Here is a 23005-nt window from a genome sequence, read left to right as displayed (position 1 = left end):
GTTATGCTGAAATCTTCCCACAGTCTTAATAGCTAGTGCTCTTTGAAATAACACAGCCATACACATTGTGGCCTGGTCTCGTCAAATACAACTTGTCTTTCAGATTGGCTACTTTCCCTGTGCGTACGTGAAGGAAGATGAAGTTCATGTGGAAGATGATTGCGACTGACCGACCAGATGCCAAACTTTCCCGCGTACCTCACGATGATGAAACCTTTCTGCTGAATCGCCACAAGACATAGAATCCATTATACCCAGTCATACTCCTACTTTGGATCGAGTTCGACTATTTCTGGGGTCAGGTGACGTTTTTGGCATCACGTGGGAAAAAAGCCAAAATGTGGGTGCATGGAAGCAAGAGGGTAGAATCGTATCAGTCATCAAATTCAGTATATAATGTGTGGCAATAACGTGAAGTACTCGAGCTCAAAATAACTCAGAAAGTTCATCAGGAAGGCTAAAATGACGTCAACGCTTGGACAAAAATGTGACACGTCTCGGTTGAATGATACACTTGTCTGAGGTACGGGTCCTGAACCTGTGTTTGTTACATCACACGTGCAGAGCGTATTGATATGAGTATGACAGGTGGACTGTGGTGCGGAGGGGAACGCACAACATGTCATTAGATGGAATGGAGTCACCGATGTAGAATGGACATTACGCCTAATGCTTTCAGTGTTGTATCACAGACAATGTCACCACCAGTTGATCCTGTGCAATCTCAGACTTTTTCATACGTAATGTGCAGGTTGAAATACCAACTCAGGTTGCAATTGAGTCGTTGTCTACCTGTAGGTGGCACCACTGTATAATAGTCTCCCTTGACCAATGTACAATGGCTTCAGCATGCTCTCTTGTAAATATGTGTAGATATGAACTGTAAACATGCTCGGCTTCTATTGTGTATGTCATTGTTAGCTCTCTCAGCAGCTATTCAAGATGTTCATTATTTTCATGACGGTGTTGCAGAATCAGAATGGGTATCTCGAGGTCAGATCTTCACACTTAATAGGAGAAAGGTAATAAGAAATAAGATTGTGCTGGAGAAAAGGACAGTATTCTGAAGTTGTTCCCCCAGACTTGCAAGTGCATTTATTGAAGAAAACCTGCTGTGACTTTCAATTGTGTTCAGTGGGGGAGGGGGTGAGAGTCCAGTGCAAATAATACATTTTTGACCCATTGTTGGTGTTGATAGTTTATAATTGTCACGGTGGTGATGAACTTCGCATGTAATGATGATGGGTCAGCTTTTGGTGGCTCTTGAAATCCCTCAATTGAGTCAGATGCATCATATCAACAAGGGTCAATGTATGATTTGCACATGGGCCCAGTGAGTGTTACTCAATGCAGAAATCATGTGCTTGTTTATAAAGCAACTTCAATTTTGAGTAAATTTAATTTTTTTTACAAAAAAAAAGAAAATTATTTTTGAAATGTTTTCGTATTGGCATGTTCAGTGTGAGATAGCACATTCTAAAGCTGATTGGCTGTAGAGATCATGTGATTGTTCGATTGTCAATTTATATTTATTTTCATCATGCCTTGCTTAATATTAGGCATTATACATGTTATTGTATTTGTGTATGTATAGCTCGTGTATATGTTAATGTTATAGGAACCGAGAGATGATGCATGATGAAGCATGACTCGCCACTTTTGAAGAGATTTTCATGTTTAGAAACCGAATTTTCAGTTGTATAGTAGGAATGGGGGAGAAATCAAGCTGCATATTTTCAAGAAGGCTATGTTGGATTGTGGTATACCTCAATGACTGTCAGTTAATACTTATTACAATGCACGAATTGCCATCTTGACACTTGAGACAGCTCCTTTTACTTACTAAAGATGATTCCCAGGCTGACAACCATGTTTTGTTGCCGCCATGAATTGACCAAGGTGGCTGATATTGACATGAGTTCTCCCCTTTCTGACGTCAGAGAATTAGCTCCCCACCTATGTGTTTGACGCTATGTTGTTCTTGATGTATTTCCTTGACTACATCCTTGGAATCAGCTATACAGTATGTAGAAGAGTGTGTCGCTCAGTAGTTCATCAGCCATCGGGCGGTCTCATTTGTCCACTCTATAGTGCTCTATACATCTGTCTGTACCAACCATCAAGCTGTATTCTGCATATTTTCATGCACTGTGACTGTAAATGAAATTCATCTCCAACATACTATATTTACTGTAATGATCATAATGACCTCGCCTATGGAAATGATCCAGTTGGATAAATCTGTGATGTGCTGTAAAATCACAGTCTGCACTGATCCATGAGAAATGTGATTCCAGTTGTATAGATTTGAAAGTGGATATTCAGATTGCTTGATTTCAGGGGGCCAAGCACATATTTGAAATGTTACCTAAAGGGAAACAAACATCCATGTATTCATATAGAGCCTTGTTAATAGGTACACAGAGGTTATTTTACAGTACAGCCTATTGAATAGAATAACAACATAAATAGATTGTAAACCTTGTATATATTACTTAACATCCAAGGTGTATTATGGTATAATAGACTTCATCTGCCATTCTTTCATCTGTGCTTGACTGAGGGTATTTCAAGAGAACCATACGTGCATGACTGCATGTACTTTGATGACATGTTCAAAAACCTTTGTTATTCTTTATGCTGGTTTCTGAGACGCCCTGTATTGGGATATTTTGATGTCATTTTGTTTTCTAAGAGAGAGAAGTTGAGTAGTATATTCGACGTGACTCCGACAAATAAATGAAGAGATTAGTTCGTAAACCATAACATAAAATTTGCAGTTCATATTTATGGATGCGAAATTATTTATTCTGAAATATTTTGGTTCTTGATGTATACATTTTGTACAGGACTCAGCATGCATCGAAGATCATGAAATTACCTAATGTCTGGCTGAAGGGTGAGTGAAAAACCATTGAGATTGCAAATGTATGTTTTCTAAATCCTTTAATCCCGTGCAGTTGGGCAAGGAATGTTTAGTTTCTAATCGCAACAGGTTTCTTCGTCAGTCTTATTTCAGAATGGAAGTGGCCGCATGTACTTCTCAATGTTTATTCACGACTTAAAACGCTGACCTGAGAGAAATTGGTAGAGTGACTCCCAAGTTTCTCGTTGGTAGGCTAATGAGGTGATAGCTATTACACCACTACTTTGTTGAAAACATTTTTGGAAATAAGTTGTGTCTCAAACCATTTGACTGCATGTACATGTACAACGTGGCTCATGCAGCATCAGACGTGTGGCTTTTTATTGGGCATCTCATGTGAAGAAGATGCTCAGACTTAAAGCATATCAGATATAGCCGAAATGAGTCAAATTATAATGTGTAAATGGTCCTCCAACAGTCTTTGCTGTGTATTGGCACAAATGTGGGTCATTTAGGTAGCCTCTGGTCATGGAATGCATTGTCCTTACAGGCTGGTTTGGGGCAGTTTTTGGGCTCGACCATGTCGGTTGCTCAGCACAATTAACATCCAGGTTTGAAGTATAAAAGACAGACGACATGAAATCAAAGAAACATGGATCCAGCGATGCATTGGCCTAAGCTTGTCAGGACTTAGAAATGAGAAATTTATTTCCACCATCATTCTAAGTTGTTAATTTGTTGACTAGCCTTGCCAGTTGGCAATGTAAAGCCAAAGGTTTGTGTCAGTCAGCTTAGGCTGCCAGAAAGGTCCTGTGATGTGCAGAATGGAGACGTGCTCTAACCACCTAACCGAAACCATTATTTATATAGGATTTTCTACACTTATTTACAAGTCATGTACATTTCAACAATAAAATGTGCTATGTAATTCATGCCAATTTTGTCTTACTTGCTTTTGTTCATGTTATTAATGTCTACCACAGTTTTTCTTTTGGGATCGGCCCCAACTCATTCAGGTCCGATTCATTTTGCGAATTCAATTTGAATTGCCATGATTTGGCGAGTGAGTAATAGTGTTGTGCAAAAATTGATCAAAGTCTATCAAAAAGATCCACTTCCACACCAAATGCACCAAGGAACGATATTGCCGGCGGCCGCGCTATCACACGTGGTTGCTATCGTCTGCATTGTAGTTCTACCCGTTGCCGCAGAGTGATTTTGGTGGCGCTGCTGGTCGCCTTTCGCATACATTATAGTTCTACCCGTTGCCGCAGAGTGATTTTGGTGGCGCTGCTGGTCGCCTTACGCATACATTATCGGCTAGTTTCCCGCTCGCTTCGTTGCCATGGAGTCTCCGGTCACGGGTTCCTCGACTCGTTCGTTGATTGGCTAGTCTCAGTACTGGCGGGCTGCCATTCTCGCACATGTTACTGTGGGCTGGGTCGGCCCAAGATGGACAAACGATCGGCAATGGCTAGGGCTAAAAGTGACAGCCACTTGGCTAAAAAGTGGCTAGGAGGAAAAAAGTCACTGAGCCAACCCTAGAGCAGTCGGCTCATAATCAGGAGGTTGTGGGTTCGAATTATGAAAGGATCACTAAGCTATGATTAAAGCTTGATTGTGTTAGAATCATCAGTTCTGGTTGAATGACCAGTCAGCACCAAAGAGGCATTTGAAAGCCAATGTCTCAAACCTCGATGCCTGGACAAAGGATTTGAGGAGTCCATTGTGCAAGTAGTGTGGCATGGTATTGATCTCCACCTAAAGGTTTCCACTGCCACAAAAGGTACAATAGAGGAATGAATTATGAATAGCTTGTGAAGAAGGCATGAGTCATGAACTGTCTTCACTTACTCTCCAGAGCTGTCAACTTGTAGGCCTTGTATTTGAAAAGAAAAGACACAATCAACTCGAATATGTTATGGATAACAAAGAACTTTATTATCATAAATTATAAAAGACTTCTGGATCATGCTCTGAAAAGATACATCAATTTTTTTAGTTCACAGAATTAGTCAAACCTTGTCAAGCAATAAGTTTGTGTGAAGGGATTTTGAGTCTTATCAGGACTTCAACCATGTCGAGTCGTCTGTATGTGCTCGTTTCATTTCCTTGCGGTGTTACAATCACAGGCAAAGGCAAAGCTTCAACATGTGATGTCATTTGCCATTGTGATGTACTTTCTGAGCAATTTCAAGCCAGAGTGCAGAGCACTTTCGTATCAATATGATTCCATGTATCTAAAGATCCCTTCAATCAGAATCATCACTCTGACCTCACACACGGGACGCCCAGTAGCTCAGTGTGGTGGGTGGAAGCATTGCCGAATCTTCCAACAGGCAACAAATACAAATGGCTGTTTGTACCGATCTGTAAAAGCCAACACTCCGGTGATTGGACACCTTTTATTATGATTCAAAGTTTGCCAGTGCCAAGAATAGCACATAATGTTCGTCAACATCATGCATAAGGAGAGAAACGCTCCACAGATGAACATCTTCTGCATGTCGTCATACATTCATACCTCCTTCATTGGGACTGTGGTTTATAGACAGTGCCTAAATGCAAGTGGTTGACTTCAAACGAATAGGGCAATCGGATGAAACAAAGAATCGTCACATCCCAAATTATATTTTATACATCATGTACAATTACCCAATATATCACAGAATAGAACAGAATGAAAAATATATACAACTTCACCATTTATTGCGGAAGGTTTTTTAATCAGATTCTATGCTCGCATCAATATGTATAGTAGCTAGAGGAGTTAAAGTTGGATGTGCTGGAAAGGCTTATTTTCATACAAAATATTCACCTAAACTGGTAGGTTAATGAGGAACCCATCTAAAAGATCTATTGTCGGACAGATCTTCACAGACCATACTTGGAACACCAGTGGGCTAAATGTTTATTTCCCAACTGGGAACAACCCTCAACATCCGGAGACACTCAGCAAGATTTAAGGTGGGCCAGAGCAAATTGGAACACCCATGTTGTCCCTTGGGTATCTGACTTTGTGGTGGGGGATCAGTCATTGAGCCTACTTGATACTGCACCAAATCCTAATATTGGCTACAATAAATGTACTAGTACAGTAAAAGATCTACATGTACATGTAAATGAAAGTCGGGCATGAATACATGAGATAGAGAATCTAGCCACCTGTACTGTACATAAACTTTGGAAGAACCCAAACAATCTTCAATAGGACATCTGTGGGCAACAATCGCAACTACAAAGATAGCAGGACTTGTATTAGATATCATGTGTCAAGTGAACAATTCTAGTTATCAATACATGTAGTTCTCGTGTTATGGTTGGACAGGTTCTGTAAGACTAATGTTGCACCCATAATTATTTGCAAATGTATTTTTCGAAATTCACAGCTTGGCTTTTTTCAAATTTATTGAGAAATACAGATAGATAATGTCCTACTTTCTTTTTATCGGAATGGTTCCCACATATTGATTCAGATATATCAGACCTAATAGGTAGAACATTCATATACAAATATACAAATTATAGCAATATGAATAGATTATAAAAGGCTGTACACTATTATTATATTTTGACAATTGCTTTAGCACACAGTAGATACACCCGTAGCACACATTCCGAAAGATGTCAGCTATATTGTTGGTTCAATTTATATCCAACTGATACATTAGATTCAGTGTTTTCCTAAAAATAAAAGAATGTATTTCCCCTCTTTATTCAATACATCTGTGCAAACTATAGGGTCTGCTGTTTCAAAACAAGTCAAGTTACTAACTTGCTATTAGATTTTTCTCGCTGTTATCTCCTTCTCTATTAGTTTACGCCAAGTTAGAGACTAACTTATTTTGAACAACGAGGCCCACATCCTTTTCTACCACCCATTGACAAAACACAAAATAGCTAATGCTAAATTAAATCGATTGAAATGCAGTAGTTTACCTGTGAGACATCAATAAAGCAAAATATTTCATTACCAAATTCTTTCTGCAAAAATACAATGTCCCATTCCCTTCCATTATCAATTTTCATAACACATAATATAAGAATATCTCGGAAGAACAGGTTATGACCATACATGTATTTTTCAGTCATAGAAATTATATCGCATGACCAGTTCATCACTATGTGTTATCTACTTTTCCTGAGCAGGGCCTTCTTTCGATATTCAACAGAAAGATATACATGAAGAGAGAGTTCGTAAACTATGACATTATAACACTCACGGAAGGATTTTCGGCTCTGACTGCATTTCTCACCCAACTGCTCTATCATGATAAGTTCTCCTGCTGTTCTAGAAAATACATCGACACGATGTTCTGTCGTTCAAACTCGAGCAACACCAAAGTCAACCACAAGTATTCCATGAAAATATTCAAGTTTACAACACTGACCAAGACAGTCTCACAATCTACACAACACCAACTATAGACTCAATAGATATGAAAATAGAAACCACACATGCCAGAGACAAATATTCTGGTTGGCAATATCCTGAACACACTAAGATTCATACATGTACGTGTAGTGATTAATAATTTGATCATTACTGTAGTTCAACAAATTTCCTTGCAGTGGGCTTGTCTAAAGTTAAGCAAACTGGCATCAAGGTCATCATTCAGCGACACCTGTCCATAACGTGCAGAAAGTATTACATTCCGGACCAAAAACAGAGACATTCTTCTGTTTATAGCACACATAGTGTCATTCGAACACAAAGTATTGGGCTGGGATGAGTTGAGATAGGTCCAATAAGTGGCAAAGTACACAAAACGCCATCTATATTATCGATTTCGACAGTTCCAGCTAACAGATGTGTCAGCTAAGGGAGTTTCAGGGTGAATTCAAACTGTGCAACCACTGGACTCTACCTGGTTCTCCTGGACCTAACACAAAGTTCCCATCCCCAATATCTGTAAGTGTTGGTGTGTGGCGGTTGTGTAGATGCGAGAGCTTCACTCTGAGTCGATCAGGATGCTCGCCTGACGAATGAACCGCCTCTTCTCCCTGTGTCAGGCGGGCGCAAGTTTGATTCGGTGGCTGATCACCTGGCGGCAGAGCGGACAATCGTTCACGGTCAGTGAACACTGGTTGCAGGTGCAGACATGGCCACAGTTCAGGAAAACAACCGTCGACTGAAATAACACAAAATTTACCAGGTGAGTTGAAAGGATATGTATGGCGAACATCTCTGAATATTCTTCATATTCTAGTAGATTTTCACAGAATTGGGCCCCAATATGGCACTATTGAAAACTAAATATTCATCCTTTTGTGAAGCACTGATACTTCAAAGTCCTAAAAGTAGATACAGGTTACACCTTTACATCACTGCAGAAACCGAGAAATATTTCAGTCAACATTGTCGGCCTTGCCCCAAGAAAATGTGAGCAGGACCAGATTGGTGACATCATGAAGCCTTACCTCTTCATCCATACATACGACACACTCCGAAGTGATCCTGGTGGTGATTTCCTGAACACTTGGGGCAGACGCCATCTTGGCTGGAGCAGCAGACGCAGCCGGCTGCAAGTATAGGGATTGATTTCATCAAAAGGGAAAACAATAGATGTGAAAACAGGACTAAACATGATCAGAAGGATCAATAGAACAATGTGGACCAAAGTAAGAATTCTTGTCGGGCATACATCATGTGGTCACCTTAGCAAAAGTGGTCTTCTGTAATGAAACTATGATGGTTGGGTGGCATAATACACTATCGGTGCCTTAGCCAGGACTTTTTGTGGTCAAGGCAAGCCGGCAGCCTTTCTGGGTCCAGATGTGTAGATCAATTCTCAACTTCACTGTCTTTAAGTGATAATTTGAGTATTTTTCTTCGAAGACGGATTTTTTAGGAGTGTAACTTACCGGTGGTTCCTCCTTCTGCTTTGTTTTCTTTCCACCTATCTTATCATGTGCGATGAATTCATCCACGTGCCGCAGGATACTCTTGCGAGTGCCGACCTCCTGGACTCCAACCTGTTGGGGAAACGACATGCAGTTAAACACAAAACTGGACAATACATATAGACAAACTAAAGGTTCCCCAATTCAACTCTTCATCCAAATTTCAGCAGTAAAAACAACATTTAGTCTATTGCCAAGTGAACACTTCAAATCTGCAGTAAGTATAAGGAAGTGTCAGCCACAGATAAGACTGGCTACACACAATGCATCGGCAATATTATGTGCACCACTGATTTACAGAAAACACACACATTAATAACGTTCGAGATTCATGCCAACTTTCTTCTAGATCAGATAACAGACAGACATTTTTATTAGAATTGGGCCTGTGGGGTTTCACAGGCCGTGCAAAAACTCTTTAATATTTTCAAGATCACAAACACTAGTTTGCCCTTGTGTCCATGCATCTGCTTAATAGCTGTAAAATGACTCGATTTCAATGTCATCAGTCTTTTCTCATCTGTGGTTTAGGTAAGTTAGGGACTTGAAAAACATTTGCAACGTTAACATCACAATTCATCAACAAAGAAACAGAATTTCCAGTGGAAAGCATTAGATACGTTATGAACAATTTTATAATTCACTTATTTTGTGAATAAATGTGTGTGAATATGTTCCTAATTCATAGGTTGGATTCAAGTTTTCATAGTTTCATTAGCATAGGTAGACTGCGAATAATGCAGCAAAAATGTCGACAGCGTATTTTGAGGCCTGCAGGTCTTCACAGGCCGCTCAAAAATCACACTAAAAATCAACTTATCACCTGTCAAACGACATAATGTCGTTCTCCGGCGATCGGTCTGTCTGTCAACCCATTCACACAAATTAATCAATACATATGTCAACTATTCCTTCATGTTTGTGGTTTGCAGACTGGGAAAATAGAAAATACGTTTGCAACTTTATAATCACAATTTACCAAAAAATTTAGAAAATTGTCATTGAATATGAATAAATGTGTTATGAATAAAGTTTTAATTTAATTAAATTGATTTTTCTTCTTCAAAATTTTATATTCCAGGTTTGGATATTTTAAGTATCAGGTTTACATAGTTCACACCACATCCACCAGGAGTCACTCTGACCAAGACAAAGCTGAATAGCTTGGTTGAGTAACCGATAGCTAAGGCAACTTTTTTTGCATCATCACCTTGTTCATGTTCTACTGTTGCGTATGCCTTCTAAAATTAGGCATATATATTCGAAACTCTCCTCTTTATTCAAACAAAACAGCATATCTGCTGGTGCACACCGCTGAACCAGGCCTCTGCAAATTTTGTCATCAAACTCACATGTCTCAAGTCCTCCTCTGTCATCTGACATAGCGTCTCAATGGTGATCCTATGTCGGGCGAAGTTCTGTAAGTAGTCGTGTGCGCCTGATCGCTCCAGGATCTTCACAACCTCGATTTCCAAGTTTGTCTCCTTAGAAAAGAAGAACAACATTTTTTGGCATTTTAGACCACCAAGAAATGGGGATGGTGTTTACAAAATGAAATTTGACATCAATTTGACACTTCTGATGAAAATCAGCTGCAAAATGCACTTCAAAATCCATCCATGCACAAAAACCATTCCAAAATGCCAAGTCATTTTATGAATTGGCCAATTTCTGGAAAGGCTGTCAAAACAACATACCAAGTCCATGAGTGATTGAGGTTTCTTGTCCATCAACCTCTGATACTGTATCAGCCAGTAGTCATGTTGATCATCCAGCCTCTGCTGCTCCATCTCACCCTGCAAACAAAACCAAATTATTTCAGTCTCAAGCATTATATATTTCTTTGTAGTTACCAGAATATCAATTTGCCACAAGATCAACATCATCATTGTGCATAAGACTCTTACCATTCGCTTTCGTAGTTCCTTCTCCCTGTCCATGCGTTGGTCCATGAGGGCCAACATCAGATCAGTCAGTGCTTTACGCTTCTCAGCTAGGATGTTCTGCAATGGAGAAGATAGTGAAGAAAGCAGGTTCCAGCATTGAACCCTGTGGTACTCCATGTTTGAGAGCCACAAAATCTACATTCTGAGGCAGGGCACTGCTTGATAGGTTTGAATTATGACCCATCAGCCGTCAGATATTAGGTTGATAGACATCTAAACGTCCTGTGAAAAAAGAATGTTTTAAAGGACCAGCTGACACTATAACACCTTCGCTTCTGAACACCAGTCTTCCTTTGAAGTCCAACATTTCAAGTCTTTGACAAAAGAACCAGCACTACTTGGTACATTTTTTATTATTCTGTAGATACCTTTTCAGTGTCTAGTTTGACTTCCCGCCGTTCTATCTCCACCACCGTCAACTGTGACAATTCCTCTTGAATGATTTCAATCTGGTGCGTGATACGTTGATGCTTTGCATCTTTCTGCATCTGTAGACATTCAAACGCCTCACGCTGGAGCCTCTCCTGAAAATGGAAATGGTTACCATCTTGATACTCTTACAATGTGCAGATCAGCTCAAGCTCTAATAGTTTATCAAGTCCATGTGTGAGAACACTAACATGACATCGTGGCTGGTTATATTCAACTTAGGGGTTGTTTGATGTGAGAGTGTTAGTGCATTTATGTATGCTACTAGCTGTTTTCTACACATGAGGAGCTATAATTGCACCACTTTACCTTACCTCAAGTAGTAATTGATTGATGAGTTCATCCCTATTGCAATCCTTGCCCATGAGTATGAATTCCAGGTTGCCATCGACCTCAGTCATACTGGAAAACAATGAAGAAGTCACAGAACATTGCACCACGTCAATGCATTACATTCCAGCCTAAAATAATAGGCTGCCTGTAGACACCATTGATTAAAGTCACTAATTGTTGGCCAACTTCGAAAATCCAAAGTGCACTGAACAATACTGAGGAGCAAGAGATGCCCTATTGCAAAAAATATGAACACACATAGTGTCAGAGTTTGTATAAAGTGACCCCTGGGCTTTATGTTGCATTGATCAAGACTTGATTGATTCAAGACTTGAATAGAATGCCTGGGTTATAATACTGGTCCAAAACAGAAATGTTAAGATAGGATTCTTACCCCTCTGATGCCCTCTTTGCAGCCAGATCCCTTGAAGCCTGATACTGCAGACGGTGACTCTCGAGATCTTCCGACTCAGCCAGGATATTTTTCATCGCCGCTGCAAGAATTCACAGATAAAGAAATTGGTTAAAAATGCTATCAATCCACTTTTGCTACTATGAGAATAATGGATATAATGTTTGTAATGTACTTGAAAATGCATTGGTTGAAGTCAGTGAACAAAGCTCACCTAAAACGTCTTCCTTCCTGAGATTATGCGACTCTTCTTGTCGGACGATAAATAATTCTTCTGCTTCGATTCTTTCCCTCTCCATCTTCTCCAGCAGTTCTTCACGTTTCATCGCCTTCTCATTCATCGCGAGGAGCGCTTCAATCAACTGGCTCGCTGTCTTTTCAACTGCGGAAAAGAAATAATAAATGGTGACATCTTTTGTCAGATGTGGAAACCAGAAGGTGGTGCCACTGGATTCAAGATGTATCATTCATTTTACAGAAAACAGGCTTAGACAAGCAAAGAGCACACAACAAGTTTATGATGAGCAAAGTATTGTCTGTGATGTACTCACCATCTGACAAATTAGCGACCATCACTTTCCTCTCAGCATCCTTCCTTTGATGCAATATGTTAATCTCATTATCTAACTGGTCCTGGAGCTACAACGAAAGACATCGAATTTTGAACAAATGACAGTACACTGGCTTAGATTTTTAAAAGAAAATCTCCAATTGCGTTAAGGGATAAAAAGGGCATGTTTCATTGACACTATGAATCATACAATACCTATCTTTAAAATGCTTTACTCTCAAACAAAAACCTACCGTAGCAATATCGTTGACCAATTGCATTTTCTTCTGGGAAGACATGGCAGCTAACTCAGCTTGTTGTCTTTGATCTTCTTCCATCTGTTTTTCCAACGCTATCATATCTTTCTTCTTTTTGGCCTGAAAATCAAAAGTTAGCCTCCGTTTACATAGGGTTCATGTTGACACTTGTCACACGTCACTTTTCAAAGGCTGAGTCAAACACCAACACACTCATGAAAAATGACACATGACACAAGAACTGTGACTAGTGACAATGTAAATCCTATGAACAGCAACCTGAGGTTTGTTTTTTCTCCGATGAAAGCAAACAATTAAAGGAATACGCAAAATTAGATTAGACCTTGATACAACCGAGAGAAACAAAGGACGAGCTCACCTGTTTCTGTTCGTGGAGCATGAGAGACTCCTGTAAGACGTTATTTTCCTTCTCTATTGCTCGTAACGAGTGGTTGCTAATACTAGTTTTCATCACAGTTGGAACATCTAACACGTTGAGTAAAACTTTTGACGGTGGAGTGTAGGCGACGCCCGATTCAACGCATAAGAATCGCATGATCGCTTCGGTGCCTTGTTTGCAGACATCTGAAAGAGAGAGAAATGGTTAGACTATCTAACAGGCATTGCTTACAAAAACAGGCCCAGACATCACAGATTTCAATGTATTGTCAATCAACTTCTTCAAAATCTGACCTCAAGCCATTGAACCTACCTCTACTTGGATAAATCATGGAATCATATGACAGAGCCAGGTTCTCCAGTGTTTTCACTTCACACAGATTACGGGGGAGTTTTGCAATGAGGTTATCAGAGATTTCTAGAGTCCTTAGACTCGCAAGGCTGCTCATTGACGAAGGTAGCTCCTTTATTTTATTCCCTGAAAATAGATTAGGGAACCAATCATTCAGTAACATCATCACTGGCTGTGAAGGTGATTCATAATGAGGTGATGATATAACAATAATCCAATTGATCCAAATACAAAATTCTACCAGTTTTCCTGCCTCAAAGACTGTTGACTGCAAAGTAGCCGAACGATAGACATAGCAGAGACTCATAGGTATAGGTATAACTGGAATCATGTAATATCCAAAATGTATCCACTCAAAAAGCTTGGAAATTTGTTGCATTCTCTAAGATGAAATTGAACACACTTACTTCTGACATTGATTGTCTGAAGAGAAGTCAAATGACCGATATTACTTGGCAACTGCTTCAACTTGTTGCCCTCCACATTAAGGACCTGGAGATGGACAAGTTGGCCGATATCATCGGGAAGAGTCACAAACTCGTTGTCATGGAGATCCAGAATCTAGAAAAAACAAAACTATTTGTCTCATGGATTTCATGGAAGAACTACGCCATTGCCATCTTCAGGGCAAGACAGGAACTGAAAGTACCGTGAAAATACCGTTTGGTCTTTTCAGTTCCTACCTTGCCCTGAAGATGGCGATGGCGTAGTGCAGAACTTTTTCACGAAAGAACTACGCCATCGCCATCTTCAGGGCAAGGTAGGAACTGAAAAGACCAATCGATATTTTCACGGTACTTTCAGTTCCTCCCTTGCCCTGAAGATGGCGAGGGCGTAGTTCTTTCAGTTCCTACCTTGCCCTGAAGATGGCGATGGCGTAGTTCTTTCATGAAGTCCATGAGACTCCGATAACCAGATCTACTGGATCTACGTGGTTCGGCGCTAAAGGCGTTAATCATCTGTTTTTGATATAACTGACATTACAACAACTTACCCTTATAAATGCGAGATCTTTCAAGTTTCCTCCCCCTTTCAGGGATGTCAGCCAGTTGTTGTTTAACAGCAACACTTCCTTTTGTAATACTCTGCATAGTGAGAATACTCCCGAAGGAACCTACCAACAGAAAGTGAGTCCATGAATCAATTCAAATGCATCACCACAAACATCCTCAAGGCATCATGGCCCTCATTTGGGCCTATGCTGTGGCAGTCAATAAAAACAACTTCACTCAATTATTCATGATTTCAATGTAATTGGATCAGAACCATTCAGTACCAGAAACTCATGGGATGCAGTTCACATCTCTTCAGTGGTGCAATCTGCCACCTCACTTTCATTAATTGTGACTTAACAGATCATTTTACCAAGTTTTTCACAGGCTTTAGAACTGAACCAGATTAGAACTGAACTTCATGTACTTACATCACTTATTTCACATCCTGACAAATCAAAGTTTGAGTCTGGAGCTTCTCGAGCCTGAAAAATACATTCGAACTGCTAACTCATGTTTTCAAATAGTTTATATAACATTATCAATGTTTAAGGACAACATGCGCATGCACTCCTTAAAATAATCCTGCAAGTTTTTAATGTATCTCAAATAAACTATGATAATATCCAAACTCTTCAGATGTAGGGAAAAATTTAAATGCTGCTTACTAAGTAAAGTTGATGCTCTTGCTTCTTCTTGGCTTGTGCACTCTGCTTTTTCTTCAACAGGGGCATGATGCCAGATGTGGATGACTCTGCTTTAGCTACAGGAACTTCACTTCTATCTCTAGATCCTGTCAAATGAAAGTCAACAAATGAACTCAACTCAATCTGTAATGGCAACAAGGGCACAAGATGATTACTAGGACAGGTCACACGATGAGGACGTCGAGGTAACTGACATAACAGTCGATGTTGATGATGAGACGTTGGCTGTTGCTGTGTCTGTAGATGACGAGTAAAGACTTTTCAAGGTAATCAAGAGACCTGTCATTGGCTGGGCATCATCCTCTGTTACTACTGCCTCCATCTATCTGGGCCATTCACCATGCAGGGCGGCTGTGTTGTGTTTCTTTTGTGATTGACGACGCCAAATGCAAATGATTACATGATAAAGCACCCTGCTCTTACATTCAACTGCAGGCTGATGCATAATGATAATGCATTTTCTATGATTACACAGGCCTACATGGTATGATGATGTTATGTTGCCTGCATGCATGCATGCAGTGCATTGTTCATGTTGTTGTTGACGTTGTATAAATGAAATGCAATTTTATGCCATCTGACAGCTCTAATAAAAACACTGCAGGAGACGCAATGTGTGCGGAAAATGGATATTTTCTACTGCAGGGTTGTTCTTTAGTTCGATAGCTTCCATTTGTTATTATTGAACAACAAATCGGTCAAATATAAAGCAGAGAAAAATAACGATTTAAAAGAAAAAAACCTGAATCGACTGAAGGTGAAGAACCCATCAGCCATCTTTGCTGCTATTTTTAACATTGCAGTCAGGTGATCAAAATGACGTCATGCAGGAATTCTTTGACCTACTTCAGGTCTCATTAGGGAGATTTTTGTAATCATGCGCGGCCAACCCGTAGTTTCTAAAAAATCATTGATTTCTTGGTTCTCACAGTATGCCAGTGTTGATTTAGCAGTTGTTTTGGTAAAAACATGTTTTTTGGATTTCTAAAACCTAAAACGCTACTTAATAGGCAGCTAACAAGAAACTACGCATTTTACTGTTGTTGCCGACGTATGTGTACACTGAACTTAGGATGTGCGTCGGCCCCGTGTTAAAATGCCGTCCAGTGCCAGTTGCATATGATTTATTTTAAAAAATAAACTCCCCGATTTAACACCCTGCAGAATCAGGGAAATCGGGCGTTTCCAGTGACTACACGTATTTTCACCATTGAATAGATGGCAATTGTTATGTTTGTTTCGAGTGTCTGCTACTGAAAAGTCACGTGGTTTATCATAGCGGGAATTCCAAATTTCCCGGGCGCCGGGCCAAATGTCAAATTGACTTGCACCTGCTGAAATTGTCTGGCAGAGACAGTAAGTCGAGTATGACTTGGTGACAATGATCACCATTGACGACGCTTGGAGAATGGAAAATTCTCAAAACGAGGCTCGAGCAGACAGTGCTTTATTTTCCTTATACTTTTCTGATTTTATCACTTTGGAAAAGTTGAAAACGAAAATAGATTAGCATGGGGAGAACTATAATATGTGAAGAAAGTAACCAAGCTTTCATTAATGACATTTATAATGAAAAGAATGCTCAAACTGGCCTTCTTATTGGGCAGGTGAGAAAACATATTGTGCCTTGTTTTCTCTGTGTAAAATGTACAGTAATACATTGGTGTACAGGGTGTCCCACAAAAACACATTGTAAATACATTGTAAACACTGTATAGCAGGCAATGCGTGTTACAATGAGTTGGTAAATGATCAATGAATGAATGATAGCGTGCCTTCTTGATATCGCATCTTATTTTACATCTGGCTATGTCAACAGTACTGGCAGGATGATAAAGTAACTCACGGCCGGTCTTCTCCTTTGATTTTATGAAGCAAAGACATCGGGTGTTATGATAAAATATTGCCCATTGCAGTTAACCCCCCAGAGAGACTACGTCGTTTTAATGGTGGCGACCCCCATTGAGAATGAACCAGAGGAGGAAGAAGATAATGAATCAGACGGTGTGAAAACACGGTCGAAGGCTTCAAGGAAATCTGCCACACTTGATAGTATCAGTGAATCATGGGTTACTTATCATGCCAAACAGGTAACAATAATACTTTCAGGACCAGAAAAATGTTTCACAAATGATGAAGCTGGCCTGGTCATGAAATTCTTTGACTGCTGAGTTGTCCTAACTCTTTTATGTAAGATACTGATAGGTTTCCTTTTGTAATCAAGTGTGGCATCATATTGTCCTTTCCAGATATCTGTAAATGCCATGGTGCACTGTACACTCTTTTAAAATGTTAGTTGACTCCCTTAACTTCATTTCCAGGTTGTTCGAATGATGCCTGGTGGTTTGGACGTCATTGGTTTATACGCTGCTGCTAATACTAAAGAACTGGAGAAATGTACCTCTAAATTAAGACAGGTATTAAGACTGTATTGCCTTGGTAGTAAAGCTGTTCCTGAAGCTCGAAGTGTTGAGCTTAATGGTAGCAAGAAAGATGAGAGTTGCTTATGTTTATATTACTTGCAACTATTTGCAGCAATTATGACACCAGGTAGCTCCAATTAGAGTCATCAGTTCCCCACTGAGTGTCACTTCTCATATCGAGTTGAATGTTTGCCACAGAATTAATTCCTTTTCCTTCTGTTTCAGCTTGTGTTTGCTGTACATAAAACATTATCCAAAAGTCAACTGACCCCAAAGCCAGATGAGGCCATCACAGACCGAATACTTCTACAGATCTGTACACTTTCTAGAAAGTATCCTTTTGCTTTAGGAATAGAATATTGAAATTGAAATAGCTAAAGCTTTATTGAGGAGAAGGGGATTGGGTTCTTCCGTGTAAACCAGAGAAGTCAGTCTCTGTTCTAGTTGCTGCACAGTTTGGCGCTGAGCATGGTTAATTTTAATTCTATGATTAATTTAATATGAAAATGATAAAGACTATTTCTACTATTGTCTTAACTTTATGGCAGATTAACTTGTAAATCCATTGATGTTGGTGATAACCAGGTATGTAGTGAAAAGTCAACATTCCTTTTTGGCAGTCAATGAAATGTTGTATTTGCATTACAGGGATAGGCCCAACTATTTGAGACTGAATCATTTCACTTATGAGAATGGTCAACACCACTCACTGATAGAAATGAATTTGGCCATTTCAGAGTGTTCTTCGTCCAGCAGAATGGAAGTTCCAGACAGCAGTTGATAAGTGGTCCATATTGCGGACAAAACTGGCTCTTGACTACCCTATCTATATACCAAAGCAAGAAGCAGACATGAGTAAAAAGCTACAGGTAAAGTTTATCTTTCATAAGAATCCTTTTTGGCAAAGTACCAAATATATCTCCATTGATTCTGATTTCACCTTTTGTTCACTGATTCTGAGGGTCTAGTACGTCTCGGTGTAGGGTCAGTTTGGCAGACAAGCCATGTGAACACCCAGAAATCTCGTTCAGATGATGGTGACCCACCAGTGAACATCTGAAGAACCCAGTGGCAGTCATGGTAACTAATAATGTTATGCACTTCCTAAATTGATGATCCTGAATTTCGTCTTGCAGACTAGCCTGAAGAGTATACGGAAGCTGGTATGGAGCAGTCTGGGGACAATAACTGGTAATATCCGTGATGATAGTGAGGTGTTACAGGTCAGCCAGGAAGGGCCTAAAAAGACACGATCAGGGAAAGGATACAGTCAGGACATGCAGCAGAAGTTTGCTGTGGAACTGTTTCTAACGCCTGTGAGTATGGGACATCTGAGGCGAGGGATCGATTGCCATTTTTTTGGACGAAGGAAGTAACTGAGCATCTCCTATGTGCAGTATTGCAGCATTGTACCCAAACATGGTGTATATGTTTCTGTTTGGATCTGAGATGAGGACTATACTTGCATTAATGGCTGTGTGTGTCTTATCTTAGGTTTTCCAATGTGTTGTAGGTGGGGGATTGTGAATCAGAGGAGGATGAGGAGGGAAAGGCAGTTGAGATTGGCACAAATATCACCATCCGTGGCACCATCCAGGGAGAGGCATTCATTCATGGGAAAGCGACAGTTAAAGAGGGTCTTCAGGTAATGTGTTGTTCTTTGGTCAGTCATCATTGCGAATTTGATCTGTTGTGTTTGTGATATCTCCGTGTTGGATCCTGGCTGTGTCTGGCAATTTTGGTATTTGACTTCTTTATCTCTTGATTTGATCTTTTTCAGGCTTTGAAGTGTGATGTTTTCCGGAGTTTACAAGCCCGGTGTTCCCTCATGTGTGAAGATCAACAAGCGTCTGGAGATGGTAAGAAAAAGTCTTGAAATTTTTTTAGGATAGGTTATCATTGATGTGACTATGACTTATCTGGGGACTGGCAGGTCTCCAGCATTGGTGTCTACCTTATCATCAAGGCTTCAGTTTAAACCAGTTCTTTTACCACAATGAAGTTTCTTTTCATCACCTGTAAACTGTGGTACTTGGACGTCATAAACTTGTTCAACTTTCAAGTAACCAGCAGATAGCATGCTGACTTATTGGCGTTGCTAGTCCGTCCTAGGTATCCCGTCACCGTGTCTCCTTGAGGAGACTTTGGGACAGACAAATAAAGCCGCTAAATTGGCATGGCAGCGAGAACAACAGCCATAAAACTGTACTGCCTGCTACTTCATTTTCAGGGCCGAATGATGGCAGCAGACTCCAGACGCCTCGCCGAGTCTTTGCCAAACTTCCCGAAAAGAAAATAACACTTTGTGATTATATGTTTGGGGATGAGGAAGTGTCCGATGTCCTCGATAGATTCCAAGAGGTTCTTGGCATTACGTTAGAAGAAAAAGATATGATTTTAGACAGAGAAAATATTCCAAGTGAGTATTTCCAGTGTTTAAGTCACCGGTATTTCCAGTAGCTAATAGTTCATTTAGTAACTTGAGGAATGGTGCAGGGCTCATGCTCAACAGGAGCAGTAGAGGGGTTTACTGTGTGTTTGCCCTTGTGCCTTTGTGTTCCGCTGGCATTGAACTTGGACCCCTGATGGTGGAAGATTTCAATGGCCAGTTGCAGAAAACCGGAAAGTTGTCTCAAAGAGTTTGATTGTCAAAACTTACTGACATGACCATTCATTTGAAAGCTTTTAATGAATTAGTTATCGTGGGGTAGATGATTTGTTACCAGATTTAATGCAATTCTATGACGTTTTGCTCCAGGTGAGGAAGAGATGAATGCTGCCGAAGAAGAAGGTGCTACAACTGTCTCTGTCCAAAAGACGTCTGGATTACCTGGGGGAGCAATGATTGGTAGGGGTCGGCAGTCAGATTTAATAGGATTTTGTGTTCCTGATTTCCTCATTCTAAGTACAGAGACAACCAGAAGTAAACTTGATTAGTATTAAGGGAAAGAGACAAGGCCAGATTGGCTCTCAATCCACATGTGGTTATTGATCACAATCTTGTGAAGAGGCAGTTCTCATTTTCAGTCCTTCTTCACTCATCATATCCATCTCATCTGTTCGTTCTGTTACAGGAGCTGTTGTTACAGGAGCAGTTAGCGCACTGGCTGCAGCATTCTCATACATGTACCTACAGGAGTAGTCATACAAAGGACAAGTTTTATTCCATGCATCAAGTATCCTTTGTCATGTGGACCAGTGCAATAAATCTGTTCCTTCAGGTTTCTTGATATTTCACAAATGAAATGTTCACTGAACCAATTGATTTTACTCTTATGATAATGTTTGTACCTTGGCTGTTAGTAATTTTAATGACTTTGAGTCGCTGTGAACATATTGGCCAGGAAAGAGGTCAAAGAACTCTGTTTGGTTCTGTAATTGTTCTTTTATTAAATAAATATTTACTGTTTTCAAAATTACATTTGTTTTAAAGTTATTATCTCAAGAAAATTGTCATGATTATAACTGTGACTGTCTGATCATGAGATATGAGAAGGAAGCTGCAGTATAATGGTTTTAGGAGATGGATCAATACCAACTTACAAACCCTTCAAATGTCTTGACTTGTTATGGTCCACTATGTCTGTTGGTTCTACCAGAGGTCTCCACTTCATTCATGGCTTGGTGACAATGCCGTCTTGTCAAGCAGCCACTGAACAGCAGACAAACAGACCTGTGTGTCCATTGATCACTTGAGGTTCTACCAGAGGTCTCCACTTCATTTATCAGCACAAACTTGTTAACAAAACTTACAGTGCTATTGGTAAACCCGTCCTACAAATGACATGACATCCGGTGACATTATTATCTTGCACTCTGGCCCAGACCAGCTTTTAGAGGTAAGATAAGCCCCTTTGAAGTGCGCACATCTTACAAGCCAAGTTGTCACCTAATAACCGGGGTTGTCATGGTGACAAGCTTTATCCATTTGATGTCATGACTGTCCCTAATTAGCAGGGAGATCATCCTTGTCATCAAAAGGGATAAAAGTCGCAATCAATCGTCACTTTCTTGCTGTCCTTGATTACTTCAGCAAGTTTTGTACAAAGGGACAGAAACGCTGACAACATGTATGACTAAACTCCATTCCTGGTGATTTTACTGACATCATTCACACATGGATTTTACTGCCCACGTCCTTTCAAATCGAGGCCTGAGATACTGGATTTCATTCAGACTTCATTTTGCTCAAGGCTTTCGATTTGTTCCATCCCTTGCTTTGATCCATTCGATACGACACTTTTTCCTTTCATGTTTTATCAGTTTTTTGTTTCTCTGAAAGTAAAGACTGAAAGGTTATACACATCAGGTAATCATCTTACACCAGTCGTATAGATTTGATGATGACAAGGTTGAAATAAGCCTTCAAGCATCCAGTCGAAGAAGTACAAATGACACGTGTATAGGAATGATACCATAGAGGATCCCAACCTTCGTTGTTTTCAATACTGCCCCAACAGCAGTTCTGGCTAAAAGTCCATCTCTGTCTTCAGACAGCTTCCAACCACCTTATGATTACCTTCGTTGCCAAGTACTCTCTCAGCACAGCTAGAGAAATGATCCAGCAAGGGGATACACCTCTCAACAGATGTCGGATTCCCTCGGATACAGCTGTTATACTTGTCAAACTCCTTCACGCATTCCACCTTCACTCGCTTAATAGTATGACTGGAAAGAAACAAAGGCCACAATAAGTCATTGGTTCGATGACTGAAACTGACTTAATTGTAAGTAAACTGCAGAAGAAAAAACAGAAGATACTTACTTCTGATCTGAACATTTTGCTACGGCTAATCGGAGCATGTCACAAGTGCTTGGCCAGGAGTGGGGATGTTTTTCGACACACTCCGAGTACTTCATCAGCTCATTCCCACAATACTTGGCTACAAGTTGCATAGTCACATCCCTGGAGAAGAGGTTGAATAAGTTAGCAAGATGGCAAGAAATAAACTCACCCAGAGCTGTACCTGAATGAGTTGAGAAGTACACACTACAATTCAGTGTGTGATGCACTACAGTCAGTCTACACTACAGTACAGTGAAGTCGGAGCTATTTTGGGTATCATTTTGTTAGAAAGTGCTACCACTGATTTTTTATCTAATGACCGAAACATAGTCTCATGACATTGTTCTATAGAAATCAATTAAAAAGAAAACAATGTTTCTTGCATTGCAAGTGATTATCTGTTGTTTGAAACGGGAGAAATCAGCAACTTTGGACCACGTGGTTTTGTGTACAAAATAAATAGGTCAAGTCAGGTGAAACCATTTTACTCGAATTTTATTGGTGCAAAAAGACAATAAGACGCTATTGGGTGATGTAATCCCTCCAACACCTTAATGTCGTCGCCATGTTGAAAATCAGTCCGTATCGCCACCATTGTGACGAGGTCGCGCAGGTGGCGGAGTGAACAAGCTAACATAGTTCTCAAAAT

At 40.1% G+C, this 23005-nt stretch overlaps 4 protein-coding genes across 12 annotated transcripts in view; 2 read left to right on the top strand and 2 right to left on the bottom strand.

Annotated features, from left to right (window-relative positions):
• Positions 1-3804, top strand: part of LOC135501771 (proto-oncogene vav-like) — a 31440-nt gene extending 27636 nt beyond the window's left edge. For all 9 annotated transcript variants that reach the window (XM_064794064.1, XM_064794066.1, XM_064794067.1 and 6 more), the window contains one exon: positions 104-3804. In XM_064794064.1, coding sequence (XP_064650134.1) covers positions 104-169 — 66 coding nt within the window. In that variant the 3' untranslated portion in view covers positions 170-3804. The remainder of the gene's footprint in view (positions 1-103) is intronic.
• A 1750-nt stretch (positions 3805-5554) lies between these two features.
• Positions 5555-15922, bottom strand: LOC135501117 (E3 ubiquitin-protein ligase LRSAM1-like). The gene is made up of 19 exons (XM_064792929.1): positions 15890-15922; positions 15109-15233; positions 14872-14925; positions 14443-14562; positions 13856-14009; positions 13410-13574; positions 13077-13282; positions 12695-12817; positions 12442-12529; positions 12105-12272; positions 11873-11972; positions 11460-11547; positions 11085-11240; positions 10678-10773; positions 10468-10566; positions 10123-10254; positions 8732-8842; positions 8288-8389; positions 5555-7998 (listed from the first exon to the last, which is right to left on the bottom strand). The coding sequence occupies exons 1-19, from the start codon at positions 15915-15917 to the stop codon at positions 7876-7878; spliced, it is 2238 nt and encodes a 745-aa protein (XP_064648999.1). The 5' UTR covers positions 15918-15922; the 3' UTR covers positions 5555-7875.
• A 649-nt stretch (positions 15923-16571) lies between these two features.
• On the top strand, positions 16572-20986 carry LOC135501118 (protein odr-4 homolog). Its single transcript, XM_064792930.1, has 12 exons — positions 16572-16754; positions 17064-17237; positions 17469-17564; positions 17796-17902; positions 18119-18155; positions 18308-18439; positions 18707-18886; positions 19084-19215; positions 19351-19429; positions 19801-19989; positions 20329-20418; positions 20645-20986. Exons 1-12 carry the CDS (start codon positions 16659-16661, stop codon positions 20710-20712), a joined length of 1380 nt encoding a protein of 459 aa, XP_064649000.1. The 5' UTR covers positions 16572-16658; the 3' UTR covers positions 20713-20986.
• Positions 20987-21074: 88 nt separating this feature from the next.
• Positions 21075-22848, bottom strand: LOC135501119 (coiled-coil-helix-coiled-coil-helix domain-containing protein 5-like). Its single transcript, XM_064792931.1, has 4 exons — positions 22740-22848; positions 22336-22476; positions 22090-22238; positions 21075-21845 (listed from the first exon to the last, which is right to left on the bottom strand). Coding segments are annotated over exons 1-4 (318 nt in total). The 5' UTR covers positions 22742-22848; the 3' UTR covers positions 21075-21819.
• Between the last annotated feature and the right edge of the window lie 157 nt (positions 22849-23005).

Source organism: Lineus longissimus, chromosome 17 (genome assembly GCF_910592395.1).
Source record: "Lineus longissimus chromosome 17, tnLinLong1.2, whole genome shotgun sequence".
NCBI lineage: Eukaryota > Metazoa > Nemertea > Pilidiophora > Heteronemertea > Lineidae > Lineus > Lineus longissimus.
Note: the sequence above shows the minus strand (reverse complement) of the source record. Positions and strands in the feature narration are given on the sequence as shown.